General features: G+C 52.7%; 3 protein-coding genes across 7 annotated transcripts in view; 1 reads left to right on the plus strand and 2 right to left on the minus strand.

The window, feature by feature from the left end:
• The window catches only part of TTC21A (tetratricopeptide repeat domain 21A), a 34,071-nt gene extending 28,257 nt beyond the window's left edge, over nucleotides 1–5,814 (minus strand). For all 4 annotated transcript variants that reach the window (XM_033132235.1, XM_033132234.1, XM_033132233.1 and 1 more), the window contains exons 1-5: nucleotides 5,654–5,814; nucleotides 4,270–4,399; nucleotides 3,343–3,453; nucleotides 2,519–2,685; nucleotides 1,141–1,263 (exon numbers count right to left, since the gene is read on the minus strand). In XM_033132235.1, the coding sequence (XP_032988126.1) occupies nucleotides 1,141–1,263; nucleotides 2,519–2,685; nucleotides 3,343–3,453; nucleotides 4,270–4,399; nucleotides 5,654–5,680 (558 nt within the window). In that variant the 5' untranslated portion in view covers nucleotides 5,681–5,814. The remainder of the gene's footprint in view (nucleotides 1–1,140; nucleotides 1,264–2,518; nucleotides 2,686–3,342; nucleotides 3,454–4,269; nucleotides 4,400–5,653) is intronic.
• Nucleotides 5,815–5,843: 29 nt separating this feature from the next.
• On the plus strand, nucleotides 5,844–16,359 carry GORASP1 (golgi reassembly stacking protein 1). The gene is made up of 9 exons (XM_033132240.1): nucleotides 5,844–6,030; nucleotides 10,494–10,574; nucleotides 11,149–11,352; nucleotides 13,095–13,181; nucleotides 13,304–13,434; nucleotides 13,673–13,910; nucleotides 14,683–14,803; nucleotides 15,277–15,429; nucleotides 15,670–16,359. The coding sequence occupies exons 1-9, from the start codon at nucleotides 5,968–5,970 to the stop codon at nucleotides 15,924–15,926; spliced, it is 1,335 nt and encodes a 444-aa protein (XP_032988131.1). The 5' UTR covers nucleotides 5,844–5,967; the 3' UTR covers nucleotides 15,927–16,359.
• A 1,350-nt stretch (nucleotides 16,360–17,709) lies between these two features.
• The window catches only part of WDR48 (WD repeat domain 48), a 45,579-nt gene continuing 40,033 nt past the window's right edge, over nucleotides 17,710–23,255 (minus strand). The window contains exons 17-19 of one of the 2 annotated variants that reach the window (XM_033132237.1): nucleotides 21,773–21,849; nucleotides 20,209–20,398; nucleotides 17,710–19,711 (exon numbers count right to left, since the gene is read on the minus strand). In XM_033132237.1, coding sequence (XP_032988128.1) covers nucleotides 19,616–19,711; nucleotides 20,209–20,398; nucleotides 21,773–21,849 — 363 coding nt within the window. In that variant the 3' untranslated portion in view covers nucleotides 17,710–19,615. The remainder of the gene's footprint in view (nucleotides 19,712–20,208; nucleotides 20,399–21,772; nucleotides 21,850–23,255) is intronic. The other variant, XM_033132236.1, reaches the window with a different exon arrangement.

Below are 23,255 nucleotides of genomic sequence, written 5' to 3' on the forward strand. Positions count from 1 at the left end.
AGACATTCAACATGACATTTGCTGATGACAAAATCTTACACGAAGAAAAAGAAACCAAATGATAGATTGCCCTATGATTACACCTATGTTAAAGGAACAATGTATATCTCCCACCTTGCTGTGGGGACTGTGTGTGATCCCCTTCAGGACCAGGAGAGTTGGCAGCTGGTGGCTGTTAGGGGAGCCTCCCTGCTGGCATTGCCCATGGCTGAAGGGAGCTGCCCGGTGCCAGGTCACACCTCTCCCTAGGGGCGGGGCAGCCCACACCCAGCATCTTGTCAGTGAGGGGGACAGTTAGGGCTGTCCCAGCTCCAGAATTCCAGGGAGCGTTTTCAGAGTCCTTTCTGGGACTGCTGCCTGCCCAGCTTCTCCCTCTACCCAGGTCTGCTGCTTCTGATTTCCCCACAGGTGTTGGTTCCAAGGGTGCTCCTGGACAAAGCTTCTGCATGATAACCTCATGGCTTCTCCTTCCCAGAAAACCAGCCTAAGGCATATGCTGAACCCATGCACAGAAAAAAAGACGGGGAGGCACGGCCCTAAAACATTAACGTGAGCTGTTTTGGAGTGGTAGGGCTCAGGATGTCATCTTAATTCATCTTTCTACTTTTTTAGACTTCTGCTTTGTTAAATGCGTATGTATTCATTTTATAAGAAAGACAGAAACAAACAGAAGAGAATAAATGGATAATTTTTCTCTTAGATTGATTCAATGAAGGTCACACAAGAGAAAAAGAACTTCATTTAAATTAAGAGTAGAAAATACAAAACATAAAACATATCTCCGTTCTCTTATGGCCGACTGAGTGAATTTAACAGGTGAGAAGAGAACGTGTGAAAGAAACTGGCAGAGTAAAGGAGCAGTAAGTGAAACCAAAAGGCACACAGACAAAGCCTGAGAGAGCTACGGAAGGACAGGCCCTGAGGGAGAGGTCCTGAAGACCCTACGCAGAACGAGACAGAAACGCAAACCGAGCAGGAAGGAGGTGAGCATTGGAGCAGGCCCTGGGCTGCTATGTGACCCTGACCCTCTCTGGGCCTCTATTCCTCATCCTCCAGGTGAGGGTCTGGCCTGAGGTGGGTTTCTGGCTTCAGAGGCCCAGTCGGGGACCCCCCACCTCCCCACCCCTCCCCAGTGCCCACCTTTCCCATCAGCCCCAGCACATCTTTGGTGTCCTGAGTTCCTTGTTCCAGGTACTTGATGGATTTCTTCACAGCGTGGGGCTTGTCTGAGGTGAGGTCCACCCAGCCTCTCAGCACATAGCCCTGAGATAAGAACAAGATGAAAGATGAAGTCCATGGTCCTCCATAGCCTCGAGCCAGCCTGCCTCTCTCGCCTCACGTCCACCCTTTGTCACTCCACACCCTGAGGCCCTGCCAGGCACAACTGTTTGCACATCCTGGGGCAGCCCTGCTCTCTCTCTCACTGCCAGTGCTTCTTACCCATTGTTCCTTGGCCTGGAATGCCCTTCCCAACACACAACCCCCCAAACCAAATCCTTTCAGCTGATTTACTACCACTAGGCTTTAAAAGTCGGCTTAGGAGGCCTTTTGTGACCTTCCAGGCTGAGGCTGGGCCCTTGCTGTGACCCCCCCCAGCTCTCTCACCCCTTCCTTACTGAGGCATCTTTGCCTGTTTACGTTACACCTGGCTTGGAAGGCCCACCTGGGGCACCTGGACAGGCCGCTCCTGCTCTCTGCACACCTGGCCTGCATGTGAAGCCCGGAACGCCCTCTGAGCGCATGAGCAGGGGCCATTCTGAGCTCAGGGGCCTTGCCTGCTCCCCTCCAGCATTTGCTCAGCCTCTCTGGCAGACGTGGCAGGCCAGGCCTGACAGGGAAGATCCCAGGGGCTGCCCACATCGCCTAGACTCGTGTCTCAACTCTCCTCCGTTACTGCCCTCCTAAGGAAACTTTAGGTAGTTGTTCCCTAATCATTCCTTTCCCCTCTAAGACATTTGAATATCACAGACATACTGTCTACGTGTTGTATGTACATCTGTGTTTTATACATGAACAGTAAGATTTTTTCACCTCAGAAATAAACTTTTACCCCCCTTGGGGGTGATCTCCCCCCTGCTGAGAACGCATGGCCTAGACTGAGGCTTCAAATCCTGCCCTGAGTGCAGACCCACTGCATGTGACCTCCATGGTACATGAGATCTACTGTATGAGCAGATCACTACAATGAGGACGTGCAGGCCCCGTGTAGCCAGGTCATCTAGTTTTTCAAAAGAACCAGGAAATATGGACCGTTAGGTAAAAAAGTCTAATTTCTAAATGTCAAGAGTTTTAGAATATATAGTACAAGTCACAGAACACCTATGTGCCCACTGGACTCCACACAAATGCCAGTGTATACTGGGCTAAGCCCGGAGACAATGTGGGTGGGGGCACCGTGAGACCCAGGATCTTGTCAGTGCCTGGGTGGGGTTCTCCCCCAGGCCCAGGGCCACCCTATTGCGATATGTCGGGACGCTACTTTCTTTGGCTGTTGCCCCAGGATGCCTGCGGTGAGTACCTCACTGGAGCTGTTGGAGAGCTTCAGCATGCGGTCAATGTACTCCCTGGCCTTGTCATGGTGGCCCATGAGCCAGAGGAAGAGGCCGGCATAGTACAGGGCAGTCCCGCTGGCCTTCTTGCGGATTTCCTTCAGGCTGCTATGGAGCTCCTGAATTGCTTCTTGGTCTGTGAATCCCAAAGAGGAGGAAGAGGGTGAGTGAGAATGAGGAGGTTTGCCTGGTGCTGCAGGGAAAACTGAGGGCCCAGGAGGTTGTGTCTGGAGGCTCTGGACCTCCCTCAATACAAGGAGCCAAACACACACCAGCCTGGGGCCTGGAAACCAACAACACTGGCTCCTGAGACACCATGGGAGCTGCCCAGGCCTGGACTTGGGCTTGCTGTCTGAGATTTATACAGACACACCACACCCGAATCCCCCACCTCAAGCCCACAATCCGTTCTAGGTGGAAATAGTAGTTTGTGGTCTCTTGGAATCTCTCTAGAGGAGTGGAGACTAGCAGTAGAATTATTTACATTAGCTTGATTTTGTCCCATGAGATCTTGGCAAAGGAAAGCAGGGTGTCTCCCCAATTCTTGGAATCTGGAAGGAGGAACCCTCCCACTGTCATGCTCTCTTCCTGTGGCTCCTACTCAACTGCGCCTAGGCGTGGGGTGATCTTTGAGGTCTCTGGGGGGAGGGGAGCGGCAGTCACTCCTCACTGGCCAACAGCACCCGCAGTCACCAGGGCACACACCTTCTGCAGCCCTGGAGGGGCTGTGTCTCTGGAGGGGGGCTCTCTTTCCCAGGTGGGACCAGGCTCAGCTGAGCATGGCTGCACTCACCGATGGTTTCGCAGCTCTTGTGAGCATACATGAGGGCCATGGTGGAGCACAGGGACACGTCTGGGTGATTCCGGATGCTCTCCAGGTTGCTGATGGCATCCTGGATGCGCTCTGCAAAGAGAGCCCACATGGTTATGCTTTTGGGCTCTATGCCCAGAGGGCAGAGGGCTCCGTGGCAGATACATGAGAGTCCTTCTCAGGGTAACCGAAGGTTTGACACCACCTATCTTCACCCAGAATCAGAGGACTAACTGGTCCAAAAGGTCCCCAATGGCCTGAGGTCCCTAAAGACTGAAGTTCCCTGAAAAGACTGCTGGCACCGTGGTCCAGGCTGCCAGGGGCTGGAGGACTTGGAGCCGAGGACGTACCTGTGAGTACTAGCAGGGATACTTGTGAGACTGAGATTTTTGGCTGGGGGTCAGTTCTGAAGAAGGACCTCAAGGTATTTGAGCCACCGATTACATTTACCCCTCCATGTGCACAGATGTTGGCTATGGACAGCTCAGCCGGCCCCCAGCCCAAGACCACTTTCTGAATGTCAGTGAGTCAGCACCTGCACGCGCCCACTCCTCTCCTGCACCTATGCCATACCTGCCAGTACCCACACTCGCCACTTCCTCCTTTTCCTGCATTACTGGCTCTCAGCTTCCAAACCTGCCATTAGTTCAGTAATCATGCCATTATCTCTCCACCCACTCACTGTAGAGATGAAGAAACTGAGGTGCAGCGCAGCAGTTGTAAATTCTCTGAGATCCCAAAGTCAACTAGATATAGATTGCACAGGCTTCTGTGGATTAACCTGGGGATCTAGGCACTGACTGTTAAGACTGTTTCCATGACTGGGGTAGAAGTGGGCATCTAGGTAGAGCCAAGTGTTAGTGCTAGGCTAGTGCCCAGGTCAGGAGACCAACACTGGTGAGTCCTTACCTTCCCTGAAGACTCCATAGGCTTTAAAGAACTGCAGCACGGAGTCGTTGCTGAATTTTTCCAGGCCCATGGCTGCAGCCTGCTGCACATGGCGGAAGTACTTTTCCTGGCTGTAGTAAATGATCCCAGCCTAAGGGAGGGAAGACACAGTTGCAATAGCCCTTCTCTGTCTCTGTCCTGACCCGCTCACGCCCCTATTGCCTGCTTCTCCTCAGTTCTGTAAAGGGAAGACAACGAGAACATTCAGGCCACATCCTGATCTTCACCAGCCCCAGGGGCAGCTCTATGCAGTTTCCCTGGGAAGGAATTTGGAAGTGTGTGTTTTGGAATTATTGCAGATTCTGTTTCAAATGTGATAGAGAATTCAATTCAGGCTGTCCTAGGAAGGAACTAAAGAGAAAGAGAGAGGATCAATAATAAGAATAATTACACCAATAGTTGGTTACAAGTTATTGTGGGCTAACCACCTGCTGGAAGCTGTATCCAGGGCTTTACCTCCATTATCTTCTGCATTATCCTCTCCATACCTTCCCAGGTAAGGGAGCTGAAGGCCATGGAGACTGTGTCTTGACAAAGGTCATGCAGTAACGGGCTGAGATTTCAAAGTAAATCTCACTTCCCCTAAGGTTGGTGGGTGCTGGGGTTGAGGACAGATGTGGTTGGATTGTAACCAGGCTGTGGGCTATATATAAGGGCCCAGGCGCTATCCTATGGATCATAGGAAGCAGGCGGAATTGCTTTAAGCAGGGGAAGGGATGTATGCACATGTGTGTTTTTGCAAACACCATTGGTTTTTGTGTATGTGGGTGGGGGCTGGGGGGACTGCAGGTGAAGGAGCTGAAGCAGAGGAACCTGTTGGGAGGGGAGCTGTTGCAAGTGCCTAGGGGAGAGATGGTGGTGGTCTGGGCTAAGAGATAAAAAGAAGTGGGTGAACTCAGGAGACATTTAAGAACTGACATGACTTGCAGATAGAATCGGGGGATGGGAAACAGGTTAAGGCTGGAGGATCAAATGGTGGTGGGGGACACAGAAGAAGAGGCACAGGCAGGGGAAGGGGACATGATGGCAAGATGATGGAAATCGGTTTTGGATGCATTGGTTTAGGAGAGCTGGGGCACAGGACTGGGTGAGGATGTTGATTTGGGGCTCAGGGTGCACAGGAGAGCACCAGAGAGGATGCACTCACCAGGGAGAGTGAGGCGGCAAGGGGCGGGGACCGCCAGTAGCTGCCAGGGACAGCAAAAGGCGGGTAAAGGGGACAGCAGGAACTGTCAGAGGTGGCAGGAAAGCAGCAGGGCGCGGGGGTTACCGGGCTGGGGCGGAGAATCCGGGCTGGGGCGGAGAATCCTAAAGGGAGAGGTCGGGCAGGGTCTGGGCCACGCACCATAAGGGAGGAGTCATTGCTGCTCATCACTGGGCTCTCGCGGCTCCGAGAGCGGGTCTGGTGGGGCCGCGCGAGGCCCGATTCCCGAGTCAGGGTCCTGGGCACGCCTCTGGCTGCCGGAAGTGGGAGGTGCGCGCGTCCTTGGAGACGGAGCGGCGGGCTGGTTGTTAAGGGCGTCAGAGTCAGGAGTGGAAGTAGAAAGGCGCTCACGTGACAAGGATCTGGTAATCGAGCGCCGAGAGGGCTAGTACGCGCTGGTGTGGCTGGGGCCGCGCCGCGGTTCCGGACCCCGGCGAAGGAGCCGGGCCTCTGCCATGGGTGTGGGCGCCAGCGCCGAGCAGCCCGCGGGCGGCGCCGAGGGCTTCCACCTGCACGGGGTGAGTCGCCCCCGCGGCGCCGGTGACTTGGGCCGGGCGCCCGCAGGGACGCTCCAGTACCCCTGATCGCGGGCCCGAGAACACTCCTGGTCCTAATGCAGCAGCCAGGTGGAGAGTGGTGCCCCCTTCGCGGTGGGAACTGCCCGCGAGAGGCGGCCCCGCAGCGCTTCTGGCCCCCCGCGGGTCTGCGGTCGCTGTCGGCGCGGCGCGCGCCGGGTGCCAGCTGTTCAGGAAGCGGGAGCGTTTCCTGGTCGTGTCAGGCCGCCCCGGAATGGCACTTTTCCCTGGTGAAGATTGCACCAGGTCCAGTCGTACGCATTTGTAGACTTAAGTCGCATTTGTGATCGCCTGCTGTGTGCAGCGCTTGGTGCTGGGCCTGGGGAGAGAGCCATCAACTCCGAGGCTCCGGCGATCCCTGCTGGTGGGTCCGGGGTAACCAAGTGGACACCAGCCGCGGGGGGCCTGTCGGCGCGTATCCCGCCAGCTGTGGGGTCAGAAAGCCTTGCGGGACTCAAGGACTAGTGCAAAAGAGCCAGGGAAATTGGGAGAGGGAGAATGCCGCAGAATGCACGGGGACAGCGTCTGCAGCTGAGGTAGGGTCCCAGGTGAAACCTCGCGGAGAGGCGCGGTAAGGTTGCGGCTGAAAATGTCCTCTCCGTGTGGCTACAAGGAGGTCTGGGTGAGCAGTCCTGGGGAACGTGGAGACAGAGTGGGACTCCTCGAGTCTGAAGGTGAGGAGAGGGGCCCGCAGCCAGATGGAGATTTGGGGTCGAGATTTGTAGAGGGAGGGGCTGTAACGGAGGTGAGGGGCTGGAGGGACTCTGGCTGGAGTGCAGCGGGGAAGGACCCCTTTTCTCTTGTGCATCCTGGGAGGCTGCAGAGATGGGTGCAAGCTCCTCAGTTTGGTGCCTGGCTGTTGCCTGGTTTCTTCATTGTGATGGGAAGCTCTGTTATCAGCCCTGGGGTGGGGTAGGGGGCATCTGAAAGAAGGGGTTTTCTAAAATGAAAGCCACCTTAGCTTCAGGACCCAGAGGTGACAAGATTTGTGCTTGGTGATGGTCTTTTTCTGGTGGACATCATGGTGAGGCACTGCACAGGAAAGGTGGACAATGGAATACATCCAGCAGGAGAGTCTTCCAACAGCTTTTATGGGAAGGCAAACACATTGAGGATATTGGCAAACAGGAGGCGTGGCGTGATGGTGGAGTGAAGACTGGAAGGGCCTGTTGGAGAGACAGAGTGGAGAGATCTGCAGATTGGAAGTCTTCGCAATCTCAGGTAGTTTTGATCTACATTGTGGCAGTGCACAGATACAGCAGTGGAAGAAAAGACACTGTCCTTGTTCTCACGGAGCTTACATTTGGATGCCGGCAGGGAGACAAGGGAGACAGACCAGAAACAGAAATATATGGTAGGTGGTGATCATTGCGAGGGAGAAAAATAAAGCAGGGCAAGGGGACACAGAGTGATGTGTGGGTGCTGTTTTGGGTAGGTCTGGAAAGGCCTCTGATCAAGTAACGTTTAAACAGACACTTTGAAAGGAAGGAGTGGACACAGCAGATGTTTGGGGGAAGAGCATTCTAGACAGACGGAGGCCCCGAGGATGGGTTGTGCTCGTTGTGTTTGAGGAAAAGCATGGAGATGGAGTGGTGTGGCTGCGTAAGGAGAGTGGTAAAGGATGAGGCCTGACTGCGGGGACCTGCATGTTGTCCCAAAGATTTCGAATTTTGTCCTGACATGTGGAGCCATTGGGAGGTTCTAAGTGGAGATGTGACATTACCTATTTGCATTTTTAAAAACTGAAGAACAAGTGTGCTGCCTTCTATAAATATTGGCGTTCCCACTGTGTGCCAGGCACAATGGAGACGTCCCTGCCTTCAACGAGCTTGGAGCAGTGGAGGATTCCCCCAGAAATGGCTGTTACAGGGCAGTAGTTAGGAGCAGGCCCTGGGTTGGGTTTCTTGGATTCAGATTACTGAATCACGGAGTACTTTTCCTCCTCTGTAAATTGGGGGGTTAGTAAAAGGGTTAAATGACAGGTAAAGCAGGTGGCGCAGTCCCCTGGCAGCCAGCCCACCCTCAGGGAGTGGTAAACTGCTGTCATTGTCAATCACAGGAGGTTCTCTGACAGGGATTGCAGTGGGGGGAGGGTTCTGGTTTGTGGGTGTGTGGGATTGGGTGTCATGGGAACCCTCATGGGAGGGCCAGACAGAGGGCTGTGATTGTTGTGGGAGTGGGGGTGCAGTGGGGGTATGGTAGGCAGGAGCCATAGTGGGAGATGACAAAGCCCAGGAGAAGGGCAGTGATACAGCTAGCCGGACAAGGCCACAGGAGAGGGTAGGCAGAGACACTGGTTGGGCTGGTAGACGGCCGGGCCTGGGGATGAGGGACCTGAGCCTCTGGACCTCATTGGTGATGGAGGGCGGCTGACACACAATGTTGACAGTGGTACCAGAGGTGGAGTGGCTTGGGAGTCGCCCTGGGCAGGGAGCAGTACCTCTCCGCAAGCTATCCCTGATGAATTGTACTATGGTTTTCAAAAGCCACCTTGTCCCAGCTTTCCCCTGAAAGGGTAGTAGCTCCCTGGTTGCAGGGCCTTAGAGCAATTGCCCTGAGCCAGGCTAACTAGGGCTCGAGTGGTTTCTGAGCCCACTCTATTTTTTTTTTTTTAATTTATTTTTAATTTATTGGGGTGACAATTGTTAGTAAAATTACATAGATTTCAGGTGTGCAATTCTGTATCACATCATCCATAAATCACACCGTGTGTTCACCACCCAGAGTCAGCTCCCCTTCCATTACCATACATTTGATCCCTCTCACCCTCATCCCCCACCCCCCAACCCCCTTACGCTCTGGTAACCACCAAATTACGTTCCCCAGATTAATTTTCAAGCCCGTGGCCATCCTATGGTCACCGATTGCCCTCCAATCCCCTCACCCTCCCCCCCACCCCCCACCCCTCCCGTCCATCTAGCAACCCTCAGTTTTTCCTCATTGTCTCCCAAACTGTTTCTGATTAGTTCATTCACTTATTCTTTTCTTTAGAATCCGCAAATAAGTGAGATCATATGGTACTTATCTTTCTCTGTCTGACTTATTTCACTTAACATAATGTTCTCTAGATCCATCCATGTTGTTGCAAATGGTAAGATTTCTTTCTTCTTTATGGCTGCATAATACTCCATTGTATAAATGTACCACAGTTTCTTAATCCAGTCATCTACCGATGGGCATTTTGGTTGTTTCCATGTCTTAGCTATTGTGTATAGTGCTGCAATAAACATAGGAGTGCATAAAGAGTTTTGAATTGAAGTTTTGGATTTCTGAGCCCACTCTTACTGGAAGCCATGGTGGCTTCTGGAGGTGGCGATTGGGCTCAGTTGGTGATGCTGCCAGGACGGAGTACTGATTCCAGGGCAAACTGGCCTTGATCCGAAGGCTCAGCAGTGAGCTCTCCTTCAGCGTGGGGATCCAGGATTGGAGGGGCTGTTGGGTGACAGAAGCCACAGAGCCCTCCCGTCCAGAACCTGAGGCCACATGAGCCCTGTGCTCTCGGGGCTGGGACGGGCCATGCTTGTCCAGCAGGGCATCAAGAGCTCACAGCCAAAGGCCTGAGGGTGTGGGGCCCACCTTCAGGGTTGGGACCTGGGGATAAAGGCTGCATTGTTTGAGCAAGGCTCTGTAAATGGGGCCTTTGAGATGGATTTCTATGTAGAGGCGAGGCCTGCTTGTTGTGCTGGTGGAGGCAGCAGTGAGTTAAGGAGTTCAGGGCAGGGCAGAGAATGGATCTCGGAGGAGATGTCCTACAAGGGAGTGGCCGCTAGGTTGTAAGAAGGGACTGGACACTGCTCACTAGGCTCCCTGGATCAGGCTCCTTCCTGCCTCTGGGGTGTGCTGTCTTCAGCCACCATTCCTCAGCAGCAACCCACGCCTGTTGGACTGGCCTTGGATCTGTTACCACAGGGTCTGGGGTCCTCTGGGGTCTGGCCACAGGCTGCCTTCCCCACTGCCTCTTTCTGGGCACAGCCCTGGTCCCATCTATCCTGGGGCCTGTCCGCTTCTTCCACTGTGTGTTGGGCCTCCCTTCTTGTCCACAGTTAAACCTTTCTGGGAAACCTTCCTGGCTTTCCCCATAGGCCTGTGCCACCCGGTCTCCATGTGGCCAACTGGTAGCCCCCAGGGCCGACTGAACTCTCCTGTGAGGCATCTCTGGAAGCATGTCCTGTGGATCATGATCAGGAAAGAGCCATTTTCCTAGAGGAAAATTTGTGCCCAGGAAGGTAGCGAGAGAGGATGGAGTTTACCTTGACAATGGCCACGTGTGGCCTCTCCAGAAGAGTTCATGCCAGTGCATGTGTCTCGTCAGGACACAGGGAGTGGTGATGGTCTCTGAAATTGAGGGCTGGGGGCTTCATTGGAGTCACGGGCCTGGCGCGGTGACTGGCCTGTGCTTGGGACAGGTGCAGGAGAACTCCCCGGCCCAGCAGGCGGGCCTGGAGCCCTACTTTGACTTCATCATCACCATCGGGCACTCGCGGCTGGTGAGCTCCCACACCCTGCTTTGCTTTGCTGCGTGTGTATGTCCTTCTGCCCCACCGGAGGCCCCAGCCTGGTTCCTGCTTCCCTTTTCTTCTGGAGGGAGGCCCAGCCTCATCTCCCCTTCTTCCAGCGCTATCTTAGCTTGATTGGGGCCCTGCCCAATTCTCAGCTCCTGAGCTCTCAGGGGTGGGAGGGAGGCAGTGGACTCTTTCTTGGTGGCCCCAAGGCCTAAGGGGCCTGCCCTTGGGGCATGAGAGATGTGAGGCTCCGGCCAAGGGCAGCTGAGTGGGGCAGTCCTGCAGTGCTCTGGACCCAGGAGGCTCTTTGCTTGCTCTGCTGTGTTTTCTGGGGGGGTGAGGGAGGCAGGTTGAGCACTGCTTGGAGGTGGTGGGGGGCTCAGCAGCTGCTGGCCCAGCCCTGGCCTGTGGACCTGGGCCCAGCCACTGCTCCTGCACATCCCACACCAGGCCCTGCGGAGGCAGCTGGCCACCAAGGCCCCATCTCAGACCTAGACTTATCTGAGGGGACCGGCTGGGGCTTGGGGGAGGGCTTGGAGTCAGCCCCCTGCCCCCGCAGAACAAGGAGAATGACACGCTGAAGGCTCTGCTGAAGGCCAATGTGGAGAAGCCCGTGAAGTTGGAGGTGTTCAACATGAAGACCATGAAGGTGCGCGAGGTGGAGGTGGTGCCCAGCAACATGTGGGGCGGCCAGGGCCTGCTGGGCGCCAGCGTGCGCTTCTGCAGCTTCCGCCGGGCCAGCGAGCATGTGTGGCACGTGCTGGTGAGTGGGGGCGGGGCGGGGCGCGGATGTGGGTGCCACGGACCAGGGGCTATATGGGTAACGCATGTGGGGGAAGGTGGCGGGGCCAGAACATGTGAGGGTGTGTGTAGGAGTAGCTGCGGGTCAGGGTGGAGTGTGAGGGCAACTGAGATGGGCCAGCAGCCAGTGGGTCTATTAGAGGGCTCCCCAAGGGCAGGGTCTGGCCTCACTCATTCCAGTGTCCCAGAGAGGACAGCTCATCATTACCTGCACGTGGCTTCTTATTGGCCACGTGACTTTGGGCACTTCTTACCCTCTATACCATGGTTTCTTACATTGAAAGGTGGAGATACTATGTACTGGAAGGGTGGTTACTCTTCCAGAATGCTGCTGCTGCTTTTAGTCTTTTTTTCCTCCCCCTTCTTCTGCCTCAGCCCCCACTCCAGTTCAAGCTGTTGTTTCTCAGTCTAGTTGTGTAGGACACAGCTCCCCGGCCCATGCTGGTATTATGAGCCTTATGCTCCCTTGGCTGAGGCAGGCGGTCGGCGGTCGGCCGCTCACAGCAGCCATGGCATCTCTTGCCGGCTGCCAGCCACTCACGACAGCCCACGGCAGCTCACAGCAGCTCACGGCAGCCCAGCTCCAGGGACAGCGGTTGTTTACAGTCTTAGCTGTCGAGGGCGTAGCTCACTGGCCCATGTGGGAATCGAACCAGAGACCTCGGTGTTAGGAGCACGGCGCTCCAACCACCTGAGCCACTGGGTCGGCCTGATTTTAGTCTTTATATATAGAGTTTTTTTTTTTTTTTTTCTTCTGGTGTATTCTATAGGATGCCAGTACCATGTGTTTTCTGGCAGGTCCTCTGAGAGCACCTTTGGACACTGGGTTGGTGTGTGGGGTCTGAACCTTAATGAATCTGAGTTTCATTGTCACAGATGTTGCTGTTAGTGTCTGTTCACAGACACACATGCACATGTGACATGTACGTCCACTGATAGTGCCCAAGTTCTCAAGAATGCTTGGTCCTATGGCTTGGTGGAAGGACCGTGCCCTCAGCTGAAAATTGGCTGATTTGGTTTCTAGCCTTTTCTAGTGTTCACTGACTTCTTGGGGGCGCCTTCTCAACCTTTTCAGCCTGCTTCAGTTTGTCCATAGGAGCGATGGGGGTGATGGTGCCAACCCCTTTGCGTTTCTCTGGGAGATCAGGAGTGGTAGAGTTTTCCAAGGACCCTCTCCAAGGGAGAAAGCGACCCTTGTACCCAGTTCTGCTCTCTGCCCTCACCTCCAGCCCCTGCCCACGGTCTTTAGCTGCACACCCTGCAGCAGTAACAGCAGTGCAGTTAGGCACTTACTGTGGGCCAGGGTGTGATTTTCATTCTTTACATGTATTATTTTTAAAATTTTCTCAGCAACCCTATGTGTAAGCACTACATATCCTACTCTTAATTGTGGGGAAACTGAGGTCCTGAGGGGTTAAGTGGTGTCCCTAGTCACCCAGCTAGCCGTTGGTGGAGTCAGCAATTGAAACCAGGTCAGATTCCAGAGCTCAGTGCTGTGAGCTGTGCCATGGCACTGCCCTCTGCTGGGCAGCCTTGGACCTGGGGGGAGGTGGAGAATTAGTAGGGGAGGTAGGAGAGTCCCCTGGGCCTTGGCCTGGGGATACGACAAGTGTCCTCCTCGCTACCTGGAGAGGCAGCTCCCCTGGCCTCTCCCCATCGCCCCCCTCCAGTAGCAAGGCCGATAGTTCGAGATTCTTTCCCCAGGACGTGGAACCCTCTTCGCCTGCCTCCCTTGCTGGCCTGCGCCCCTACACAGACTATGTGGTTGGCTCAGACCAGGTCCTCCAGGAGGTGAGGAACCTGCGGCCTGCCCTTCCCCAAGTCCCCCGGATGGGGTGTGGAGAGATGGGTGCTGTCCGTGAGAAGTGCCTCATTTTGCTGGGAGCAAGGCTCAGGCCCTGTGTTTGTCATAGTCTGAAGACTTCTTCACGCTCATCGAGTCCCACGAGGGGAAGCCCTTGAAGCTGATGGTTTATAACTCCGAGTCCGACTCCTGCCGGGAGGTGACTGTAACTCCCAACGCAGCCTGGGGTGGAGAGGGCAGGTACTTCCCACGTTCGGAGGGCTGCAGGGTGGGGCCCTGGTGGGGCCTTGGGTGGGCATGGAGCTCCAGAGCCCCATTGGGGGGTGGAGGGCTGGGCCCTGGGCCCAGGGATCCCGAGGCTGACCATTGGCCCCAGAGGCACCCTTCCAGGCCCCTCACCGCCGTTAGTGGGTGTGATGGCAGAGATAGAAAGGGCTGTGGGACAACTCCTGGATTGAATGTTTCTGGCCTTTGGCAGTCTGGGCTGTGGTATCGGCTACGGGTATCTGCACCGGATCCCAACCCAGTCCCCCAGCCACCACAAGAAGCCACCTGGTTCCCTGCCGTCTGGTACCCCGCCACCTGGTACTCCACCCCCTGGTGTCCCCCTACATGGGTCCCTGCCACCTGGTGCCTCACCACCTGGATCCACCCCCCAGGACTCGCCTGCCCCTCCTGGCCCACAGATGGGTTCCAGGCAGGATGACTACATGGAGGTATGTGGGGAGCACCTGCCAGCCGGGGGCAGAGGGGAGCTTCATGTCGGCAGAGGGGCCTGCCGGCCGGGGCGAGAAGCCTCTGGAGACTGCGTCACAAGGGGCCTGTCTGTGGAGCCCTTAGGAGGCCCGTCTGCGTCTGGGGCCCAGTGGGAGCACAGGTGCCCATTCTGGGACAGTGGAACCCACTCAGGTACTCCTGCTACTCAGGCCTGGAAGTGACAGTAACGACAAGGCACTGGTTGTCATTTCATGAGTGGGAAACTGAGGCTCAGAGGTGGGCAGAGCCTTGTTCCATGCCTCAGTGCATGTGGTAAAGTTGGGCCAGGGGCTGGGCATCCAGAGCCCTAGTTGGGCTGGTTGTATGGCCAAGTTTGCAGGGGGGCGCCCGTCTAGCCTTCACGGCCGCTAAGGTCCCTGGGTGCCTTGGGTGCTGGGCTGGTGCCTGGCACACGAGGGTTGCTCTCCAATCACGCTGGAATTCAAGCAAGGCCTCCTCTTGTGGGTCATTGATGGGGCCCGGCGGGGTGGGCACCCGGGCTCCCCAGCAGAGTGGAACAGTGCTCCGTCGCCATGTGGCACTGCAGGGGAGGCCAGCCAGGCTCTTCTGCCTGACTTCACATGACACGTAGAGGACGGGGCGGATCACCAAGGCTCTTTGCTCCTTCGGGCAGAGCAGTACTTCTGGGGCAAGCGTGGGCTGGGGGTTCGATTGGACTACACTGTCCCGACTGCCGTCTCCCTGTTCGCTCTTCTTCCCTCACTCCCCTAGGCCCTGCTGCAGGCACCCGGCTCCTCCATGGAGGGACAGCTTCTTGAGCCTGGGAGTCCTGGCCATGGCGTGCCACGTTCCATGGAGCCTCCGCCTCCAGTGCAGCGTGTCATGGACCCAGGTAGTGAGTGGGCCTTGCAGAGGAGGCTGAGGGAAGTGCAACCCTGGTGCTGAAGGGGCCCTTGGCTCGGGCTGGACTTTGGCGGCAGTGCCAAAACCTTCCTCAGACCTGCTGAGCCCTTCTATCTCATACACACCAAGGTGGCTGAGGGTGATCCAGTATGGATGGGGAGACTGCAGTCCAGAGAAAGGAAGTGGCCTGCTCAAGGTCACACAGCAAATTGGGGACAGAGCACGGTCTGGGCCCACTGCCACTGTGCTACTCCCACGATGCTCAATGCCAGGCCCCTTTCTTTCCTCAGAAACAGGCAGTGGGGAACCTCTTAGGGGTTGGGTGGGAGGCATCACCACGGGCTGAGGAGATTAGCCTCAGGTTGGGCCAGATGCCCCAGGAACGGGGCAGAGTGAGCCCAGGGCCCCAGCCTTCAGCAGTCAGGGTTCTGTGCTGGCAAAGAAGTGTGCCCCTTCCCCTAGGCTTCCTGGACGTGTCGGGCATCTCCCTCTTGGACAGCAGCAATGCCAGTGTCTGGCCCAGCCCGCACTCTTCCACAGAGCTGACCGCCTCAGCTCTCTCAGCCTCAGGGCTGGAAGACGTCTGCTCTAGCAGCGGTTCTCAGGAGCGTGGCGGTGAGCGGCTGGCCCCTTGTGAAGCCTTCGGGGAGGGGTTGTTGGGAAGGCTGCCCCCGATGTCTCAGGGGGTTAGCGGCTGGCCTTGGGGAGGAACACAGCCACTTCAAGGCATCTGTACACTAGATCTCCTTGCCCCCACCAACGCCGGGGTGAGATTTGGGGATCGATGGGGTTAGTGCCCTCGGCCTCAGTGGCCCCGGGTTCTGCAGGTCCCCTCAGCCCCACCCTGTGTTTCAGGTGAGGCCACATGGTCCGGGTCAGAGTTTGAAGTCTCCTTCCCGGACAGCCCCGGCGCCCAGGCCCCGCCGGACCACCTGCCCCAGCTGACCCTTCCTGACAGCCTCACCTCTGCAGCCTCACCGGAAGATGGGCTGTCTGCTGAGCTGCTCGAAGCTCAGGCTGAGGAGCCGGCAAGCACACAGAGTCCAGATTTGGGGCCACAGGCTGAGGCTGAGGGGGCACCCAGCGAGGCCAAACTCTCTACCCCCGAATAATGCCCTGGGCTGTGACAAGGCTCCTGATGGCATTTTGTGAGGCGCAGATGTGGGGAGGCAACTCAGGCCATGCTATGGGCCGTCCCTTGCCTGATCCCAGCCCGGTGTGTTCAGTTTCTTAATAACTGTGGCTCCGTGTGATACGCAGGGACTTCTGCTAGCGGGGACTTTTGTATCCACTCAGACCGTACTGGTCTCCAAGAGATGACTTCCCAGCATTAATTCTGCACGATGGTCCTGGCTTTGGGGAATTGGGCACTTGTTTGAGAAGGTCAAACATCCTTTTGGGGAAGCAGCACCGCAGATGAAATGTTTTGGGGGAGCTAGGGTAGGAAAGGTGGCGTTGCTGCTTGTGTGGGCACGGAGCCGCACTGGGTAGGCACAGGGAAGGGCATCTTTTGGCCATGTGCCCTTACATCCAGTGCTTGCTCCTGCTTGGTCGTGGGCTTGCCAGGAGACGGCAGGCTCCAGCCACGATCAGGTGACGACGGGTGAGGGAGGAAAGGGTTGCCGTGGAGTGTTTGCCTCACTGCTCTGTAGAGGTTGCCTTGATTTTCTTCCCGCACAGCTCAGCCAGCTCTCTCTATGCTGGAAGGCACCGCCACCAAGTCCTGGGGACCCCTGAAGCCCCACTTACTGTGTCTTCTGTCATGTGCCCTCATCGCCTTGCTACACCGCACAGCTGGCTCAGGCTGACTGCCGTGCCAGTCGCAGATGGCGAGGCAGTGAACTTGCCCACCTTCCCTTGGGGAGAAGGGCTGAAAACTCTAGGCCCTTTAGCCGAGGCTCACCTGTGCTTGGACCATGTTTCTTCTTCCCCAGGTCCTACACTGACGGACCTCGTAGCCCAGTGCTGACTCCCATCAGCTCCCAAACTTACACAACAACCTAAGTATACGAGGTATCCGGCCCAGCCCCCATGCTGAGTAAGTCGTAAATTTAAGTTCACCATCCGAAGTACTCTCAAAGCCAGTCCTGAATGTATCTCTTTACACACAGCTCCCACGCACGCACGCACGGGGGAATGTGGGCCCTTCTGCTCTTTCCCATAGTGTGGGGGTGGGGGACCCGTTCCTCCCACCTCTAAGTGCCCTGGGAGGCTAAGGCCAGGTTGGGTATTCTGCTCGGCCCAGCTCCTGCCGGAAGAGAAGGGCTCCACGCAGACATCCCATCATCACCTGAAGTCCTCCCGCCTTGGCTAGTCCCCCACCTTCCCACTCCTTGCTGATTACCATGAAAGCCGCCTCTGTCCATCTAAAGTCTTTCGTTTGCTGCCTGATTTGTAATGTCTGCACTTACGAGGAAATGGAGAGCCAGGCCGGCTTAGGTCGATAGGGCAAGGGCCGTCTGCTCTGCAGGGCACAGACCAAGTACACGGAAGGAGGACCCCAAATCCGCGAACACTTAACTTTCTAGCACTGTGACTGCATTTAAATTAAAGCAAGCCCTTGTCAAGCCCACCCGGGGAGCTGATAAGCTTTGTGTGCGAAGCCGGTGCTGGAGCCTGGTTCCTGGATGGTCTGGGAGCCCAGTGTCTGTCCGCAGGAATCCAGAAAGTAGGGCGGCTTCCCTGAACTGGAGCCTGGCAGTCTGACCCAAAGCCCCCCTCCCCCAGGGGGTCTGGTTCTTCTTCACATTTACATGCTCCCCTCCCTAAACTGGGGGACAAAATGGGTATTAATGCTAATGATTTCCAGGGCAAACACGAAATCAGAGGTTTCTTAATTTCTATGTAATCTATTATGAAGGAAAATGACAAGTGAAAAAAATAAATGTGTACTAGGAAATATTTTAACTAAAGCCTTTATTCTATACAACTGTGAAATACAGACTTTTGCCCTTTTGGCATTGCAGACTCAAATTTTCTGAAAATGGTTACTGGTTTGACTGGAAGAAGAAAGTACAACCATGCTGGGGGTCCGATCTAGGGCAGGAAGGGAGCGCAGCCACCCCTCGAGGCTCCACACACAGGGCAGAATGGCCCAGCAAAACCCATTCCTTTAGCCCAAGGGCCCCTCATGCAAACACAAGTGATGGCTGGTAAATGAGGTGTTTTTTTTCCTTTTTCTTTTTTTGACATTAATTCACAACCATTGCTAAAAAATGTGCACCAAATAGTGCACTGTAGTATCCAACAGATAGAAAGGATTTTTTAAAAAAAGAAGCCGGTTGCTCTCTGCATAAGGGAGAAAGACTCGGTAGAGACGTGACATGTCTCTGCCGCTTCTTGAAAGAGCCGGAGGCTATGACCTGTCCACTTTCCAAAGGAGGCTGACCAGCAGTGAGGGAACCCTGTCTCTACAGTTGTGCGATCAGAATGTCTCAAACAGTAAGGTCTGGACCCAGGCCCATCAGCTGCCTCTAGCTGAACCTGTGAAGATGTAGAAAAGGAAAAAGCTTCCCTGCGCCCTCCCTAGTCCCTGCGGCTGTGGCGACAGACTGCACACCAGCTGGGGAGGCAACTGGACTGGAATCAACTGCCCTCTGAAGGCACTTGTGCTTCTGGCTTCACACAGGAGGCTTGTCTCATGTAGTTTCATGGGGGTGAACCACTGTTCTGGTCTGAATACAAATGACCTTGGGGAGAATCCAAAGTGTGTTTTTCTGCCAAAAGTTGAAGTGTTTATCCCCAATAAGTTATGTTCTATACAAGATCCAAATGATTCTATGAAAGCTTTAGATCGTTAGAACAGTGAAAAGAAATCTGCACACAGGTACAACAAAAACCTGCATATAAATCCCTGGAAACACAAGTATGCGTACCTCCAGGATGTGAATATCAAATTAACTCACCATGACATCTGTTCACTCTGACACCAGGAGTTTTAGGTAGCATTTAAATGAAATTAAAATTTCATCATGGGCTTAAGTTTTGATGGTGTCGTGCTGCTCTCACCCTGTGACGTCACCTAGCCCTGCCCATAAATAAAACAACAGTACAGGAGGCAGTAAAAGCGCTGCACCTCCCTGTGGCTGCCGCACGGTCCGGGGGCCGTGGCATCACTGGGCACAGGCAGGGCATATTCTGGCCTGGCAGTCCAAGTGCTAGGATCCAAGTGCAGGCCTGGAATTTCACCAGCTCTTCCACAAGAACACATCTGAGATGCAACATTAAAAACAAGCCCAACAATAATCATTTATTATGAAATGGGCTTACTCTTGAATTGTGCAACGGCAAGTTCCTGTTAAAAATAATTGTCTTAAATGGTGAAAACAAATTTTTTTTTTTAATGACAAACTTGGAAAAAGCCTTCAAAGGTACTGCGTGAATGGAATGTACTCTCTTAGAAAAGCTACAGTGTGTGGGTTTGAAGTTGAAACACGGTGACAGATGTGGCCCTACCGACGTGTCCCTAACAAGTGCTAACAGACAAAGATTAGGTCCTTTGAAATAAAAGGAGAAAGCCGAGTCTGCGCTGGCCTGTCGTCAGTTCTCTGTACATCTCATAAGACACGGTCTGCTGGGGGCGCTTCTGCTCTCTCTGCCTCCCTGGGGACAGTTTAATCTACACAAGGAGACTGGTTTCTATATTACATCTCGAGTAGTCACTTCAACTGAAAGAGAATCTCGGTCCATACCAAATCGGCCGTTAGAAGTCTTGCTCCCGCTGGGGCTCAGTGGGCTTCCTAGGACTACTCTTGGGGCCATAGAGGAAATGAATACCCAGGAGCATTCGTTCGCCCACCCTTCACGTGGACTTCTGCCGGTAATGGAGGGTGAGGTCCCCACCGCTCTTCCATATGAAGTGTTTCACTGTTCGAAGGTCCATATTTGGATCCAAAACCTGAATAGCAAATAATAAAAACTGTGAAAGCTTCTAACAGCTAAGACTGTAACTGTTTACTCAGGGACTCTCCTCTGGTGACCCAGCTTGTCGTCTCCTCCCGCCATGCCTGGTGGCCTGCTCTTGCTGACACAGCTGCCATGCACGCAGGCATGAACGCGGCACCGTGACACGGGTAGCTTGTGGCTAGGCCAGCGCACCATCTTTAGCCACTCCTCTGAAGAAAGGCCTTGAGTGCACCCTGATTTAAAACTGCTCCACCCACTGCCTCTTCAAACCTAAACGCAGCAGATGCTGCTTTGCAAGCCAGAGGATCCTGTGTCTTTTTCTTGCTAGGGGCCTCATGAATAGGTGGGACAGACCCAGCGTTCCTTGAGTCTCTCTCAAAGCAGAAGCCCCCAAAGCAACAGACTTGGGAACCGTAATCACACCACATTAGGTAACTTTTTGAGCACCAGCCCTAGAAAAACGGGGCTGTGGTCCACAAGTCCACTTACCTGGTCCTGGCACAAAAGTTCAATTTTCTCCTCTGCCAACACAGCAATATCCTCTTCTTTTTCCTGTTCTGGTTTTTCATTATTAGAAGAGCTGGTGGTTTGAGACTCATTATCCAAGTTGATGATTTTCTCATAAACATGTTCCATTACTTTCCGGACTTGGAGCATGTCACTAGCAGAGAGTCTATCTCTGTAAAAAGGGCAGATTGTGACATCAGGAAATCACTGGATATTATCCCTATTCTTTGGTGTTAACATTTAATAAAGATGAAAATATACCACAGAAACATAAACCAATAAAAGTTTTTAGTCACTGTCTTTATCCGTTTTTAGGACTGTCAACATTTTCGATAGTGTCCTTTGAGGACACGGATCATGTGTAACTAATTAAATACATGTTCTTAAAACTTACATGAAGAATAGCTTCCTCAGTTTTACTCCCTTAAGGCCGCTGCCAGAGCATGGGCAAACTAAGTGCTCCTGGAAGGGAGGGCAGCACCCAAGGGCTTACCAGGTGCCACGCTCTTGCCACTCGTTTCTCCCAGGCTGTTCCTCCCCACAGCTGAGACCTGGAGTCTCACCTCCTTCCTAAACTCCAAACCCACAAACCCAACAGCTAGCTGGGTATCTCCAGTTGGTGTTCCACAGGCATCTCAAAGTCTGCATGTCCACAACTAGATTCATCCACTTTCTCACCCCCAAACCTATTCTTCCTACATTTCTGACGTCAGTTAATAATGGTCAAGCCAAGTAGCTCAGGCTCAAACTCTGAAAGCCAGCTTGAGCTTAGGGGTCATTAAAGCAAGTTGAAGTGACATATAGGATGTGTACGTGTGTGTATGTGTGAAGCAAATGTTTAGCAATGTACTGCAAATTACTAAAGCTGATGGAATAATGGGGGTTCACTCTCCTGTTCTCTTTTTTTGTGTATCTTTGGAAATTTCCCTAACAAAAGGTTTTAAGGTCTTATTGATTTTATTTGCAAGGATATACATGAAACTTCTTCATTTCTTCTCCGCCTTTCCTCCTAGTATTTTCCCACCACTCCTACATCCAATGCTGTGGCTACATAGGTCCTTGCTAATTTCTAATATTTTGTGCGTGCTCTCACTTCCACACCTGATCAAACCATTTCCTGGACCTGGAATCTCTCTCTTTTGAAGTTCTATCCATCCTTACATGTCCAGCTCAAATTCCATGCCTCTGGGACACCTTTCTGGAAAACTCCGGCCCAAAATTCATTTCTTTCCTGTACTTTCATCATTCCCTACATATCTGTAAAAGCAGTTATTATACACAGAATTGTGTTCTAAATTATGAATTATGGCAAAAGACAAAGGTCCACGTCTTATTTATTTTTGAACATCTGTAGCCTACCACACAGTAGACACTTGGTAAATGGTTAAATTGGATAAACTTTCAATATTATAAAACTAGCCTTAGATCTAGTACTTACTGTAAGTACTAGATCTAGTACCTCGTTAGCTATAAAAGCAATCATAAGGAATAAAAAAACCTCTCTAGTAATTAATTAGATCAAAGCATCACATGACGCTATACTTACTTTTTTAAGGTTTTTGCTCCTGAAGATGCATGAGGTTGGAGGTAGAAAGGAATTTTGTTGAATTTGGGCATATTTTTCTGAAATATTAAAAGTAAAAAAAGTATAATAGTTTCTATTAGCTGATAAATTAAAATGATATAATAGGAAAACATGATTTACAAATTAACAGTTATTTTACAATTAACGGTCACTTTCAATGAAATTTATAGTAAGCTATCAAATTATCTAAGTCAGCCTTAGACAAAATGTATCAGAAAGGTATAATGTTTAGTTTTGTAATAAAAGATAATACGTAATATCAGTGGCAATATGAATTTGCAAGCATGGCTCTTTTCAAATAACAATTTAAGGTATTAAAGGGAAACAAATTTTATTTTTAATTATTTAAGCCACACACACCAAAATCTCAATTCTACATTCAAATATTAGGGCTGATACCTAAAGGCCCAAACAAAAAATTAAGTGTCTTGAGAGAAACCCACAACATTCACCTTGGAGCAAAACCATACACTCTACGCTGGTGAGGCCCATCATCCAGCTGAAAGGCCAATCAGGTCCTCCCACTTTCTCTCCCTGTGACATCAGAGTGAGGTCTGAGGTTTGAAACAAGAGTGCAAATTTCAGCCAACCACCTAGATGTCTACCATGAAGTAAACAACATACTTAGATGAAGGATAAAATTAACTGGTCATCTTTTCTCTGGGTATTAATCCCCTCCGAGCCTCCATGTCATATCCTGTCTGGATGTCTCCTCTCAGGAATAAGCCACAGGCCTAAAGTCAGCAATGCATCCCAGGTGAGTGTCACACACAAAGGAAGTGATGGTTTATGGGGAGCTCTGACTTAGAGAAGACCATAGAATATCCATCAGGTGTCACACTGGCTTTAAGTTCTTGGAGGTAGTATATCTGGGACAGAAAACACATTTTCTGAAGGTTCCAGAGATTAAATCTCTTTTCCTACGGCTTTAGGAATATACAAAATAGGTCAATAACACATAAGAGAGTCTAGAAACAGACCCATGTGTATACAGAAATTTAGCCTATGATAAAGACAGCATTTCAAATTAGTAGAAAATGGATTATTCAAAAATTGTGTTGGCACATTGGCTATCCATTTGTGGCAAGTTAGCATCATACTTCACATCAAACAGAATAAATTCTAACTGATTAAAGATCTACACATAAGCAATTATCATAAACATACTAGAGGAGAATGCAGGAGAACATTTTTGCTACTTTGGAGTGGGACATACCTAAGCAAGACATGAAACTCAGAGCCATAACGATTCAATCGTGTTATGTAAAATGTAAAACTTTCTGCCTGACAAAAGACATCACGAACAAAGTAAAATTTCAATTGAGAGGCACAAATAATAGGCAAAGGGTTAATATTCAATGTGAAAAACTCCTACAAGTTAATAAGAAAGACAAATACCCCAATAGAGAAATGAGTAAAGAACACAAACAGGCAATTCACAGGA

This window comes from Rhinolophus ferrumequinum, chromosome 17, assembly GCF_004115265.2.
Source record: "Rhinolophus ferrumequinum isolate MPI-CBG mRhiFer1 chromosome 17, mRhiFer1_v1.p, whole genome shotgun sequence".
NCBI lineage: Eukaryota > Metazoa > Chordata > Mammalia > Chiroptera > Rhinolophidae > Rhinolophus > Rhinolophus ferrumequinum.

Coding starts and splice junctions, on each gene's coding strand:
- GORASP1 (XM_033132240.1), top strand. CDS start 5,968: ATGGGTGTGGGCGCCAGCGCCGAGCAGCCCGCGGGCGGCGCCGAGGGC. Junction 6,031..10,493: donor AGGGCTTCCACCTGCACGGG/GTGAGTCGCCCC, acceptor TGCTTGGGACAG/GTGCAGGAGAACTCCCCGGC. Junction 11,353..13,094: donor AGCATGTGTGGCACGTGCTG/GTGAGTGGGGGC, acceptor TTCTTTCCCCAG/GACGTGGAACCCTCTTCGCC.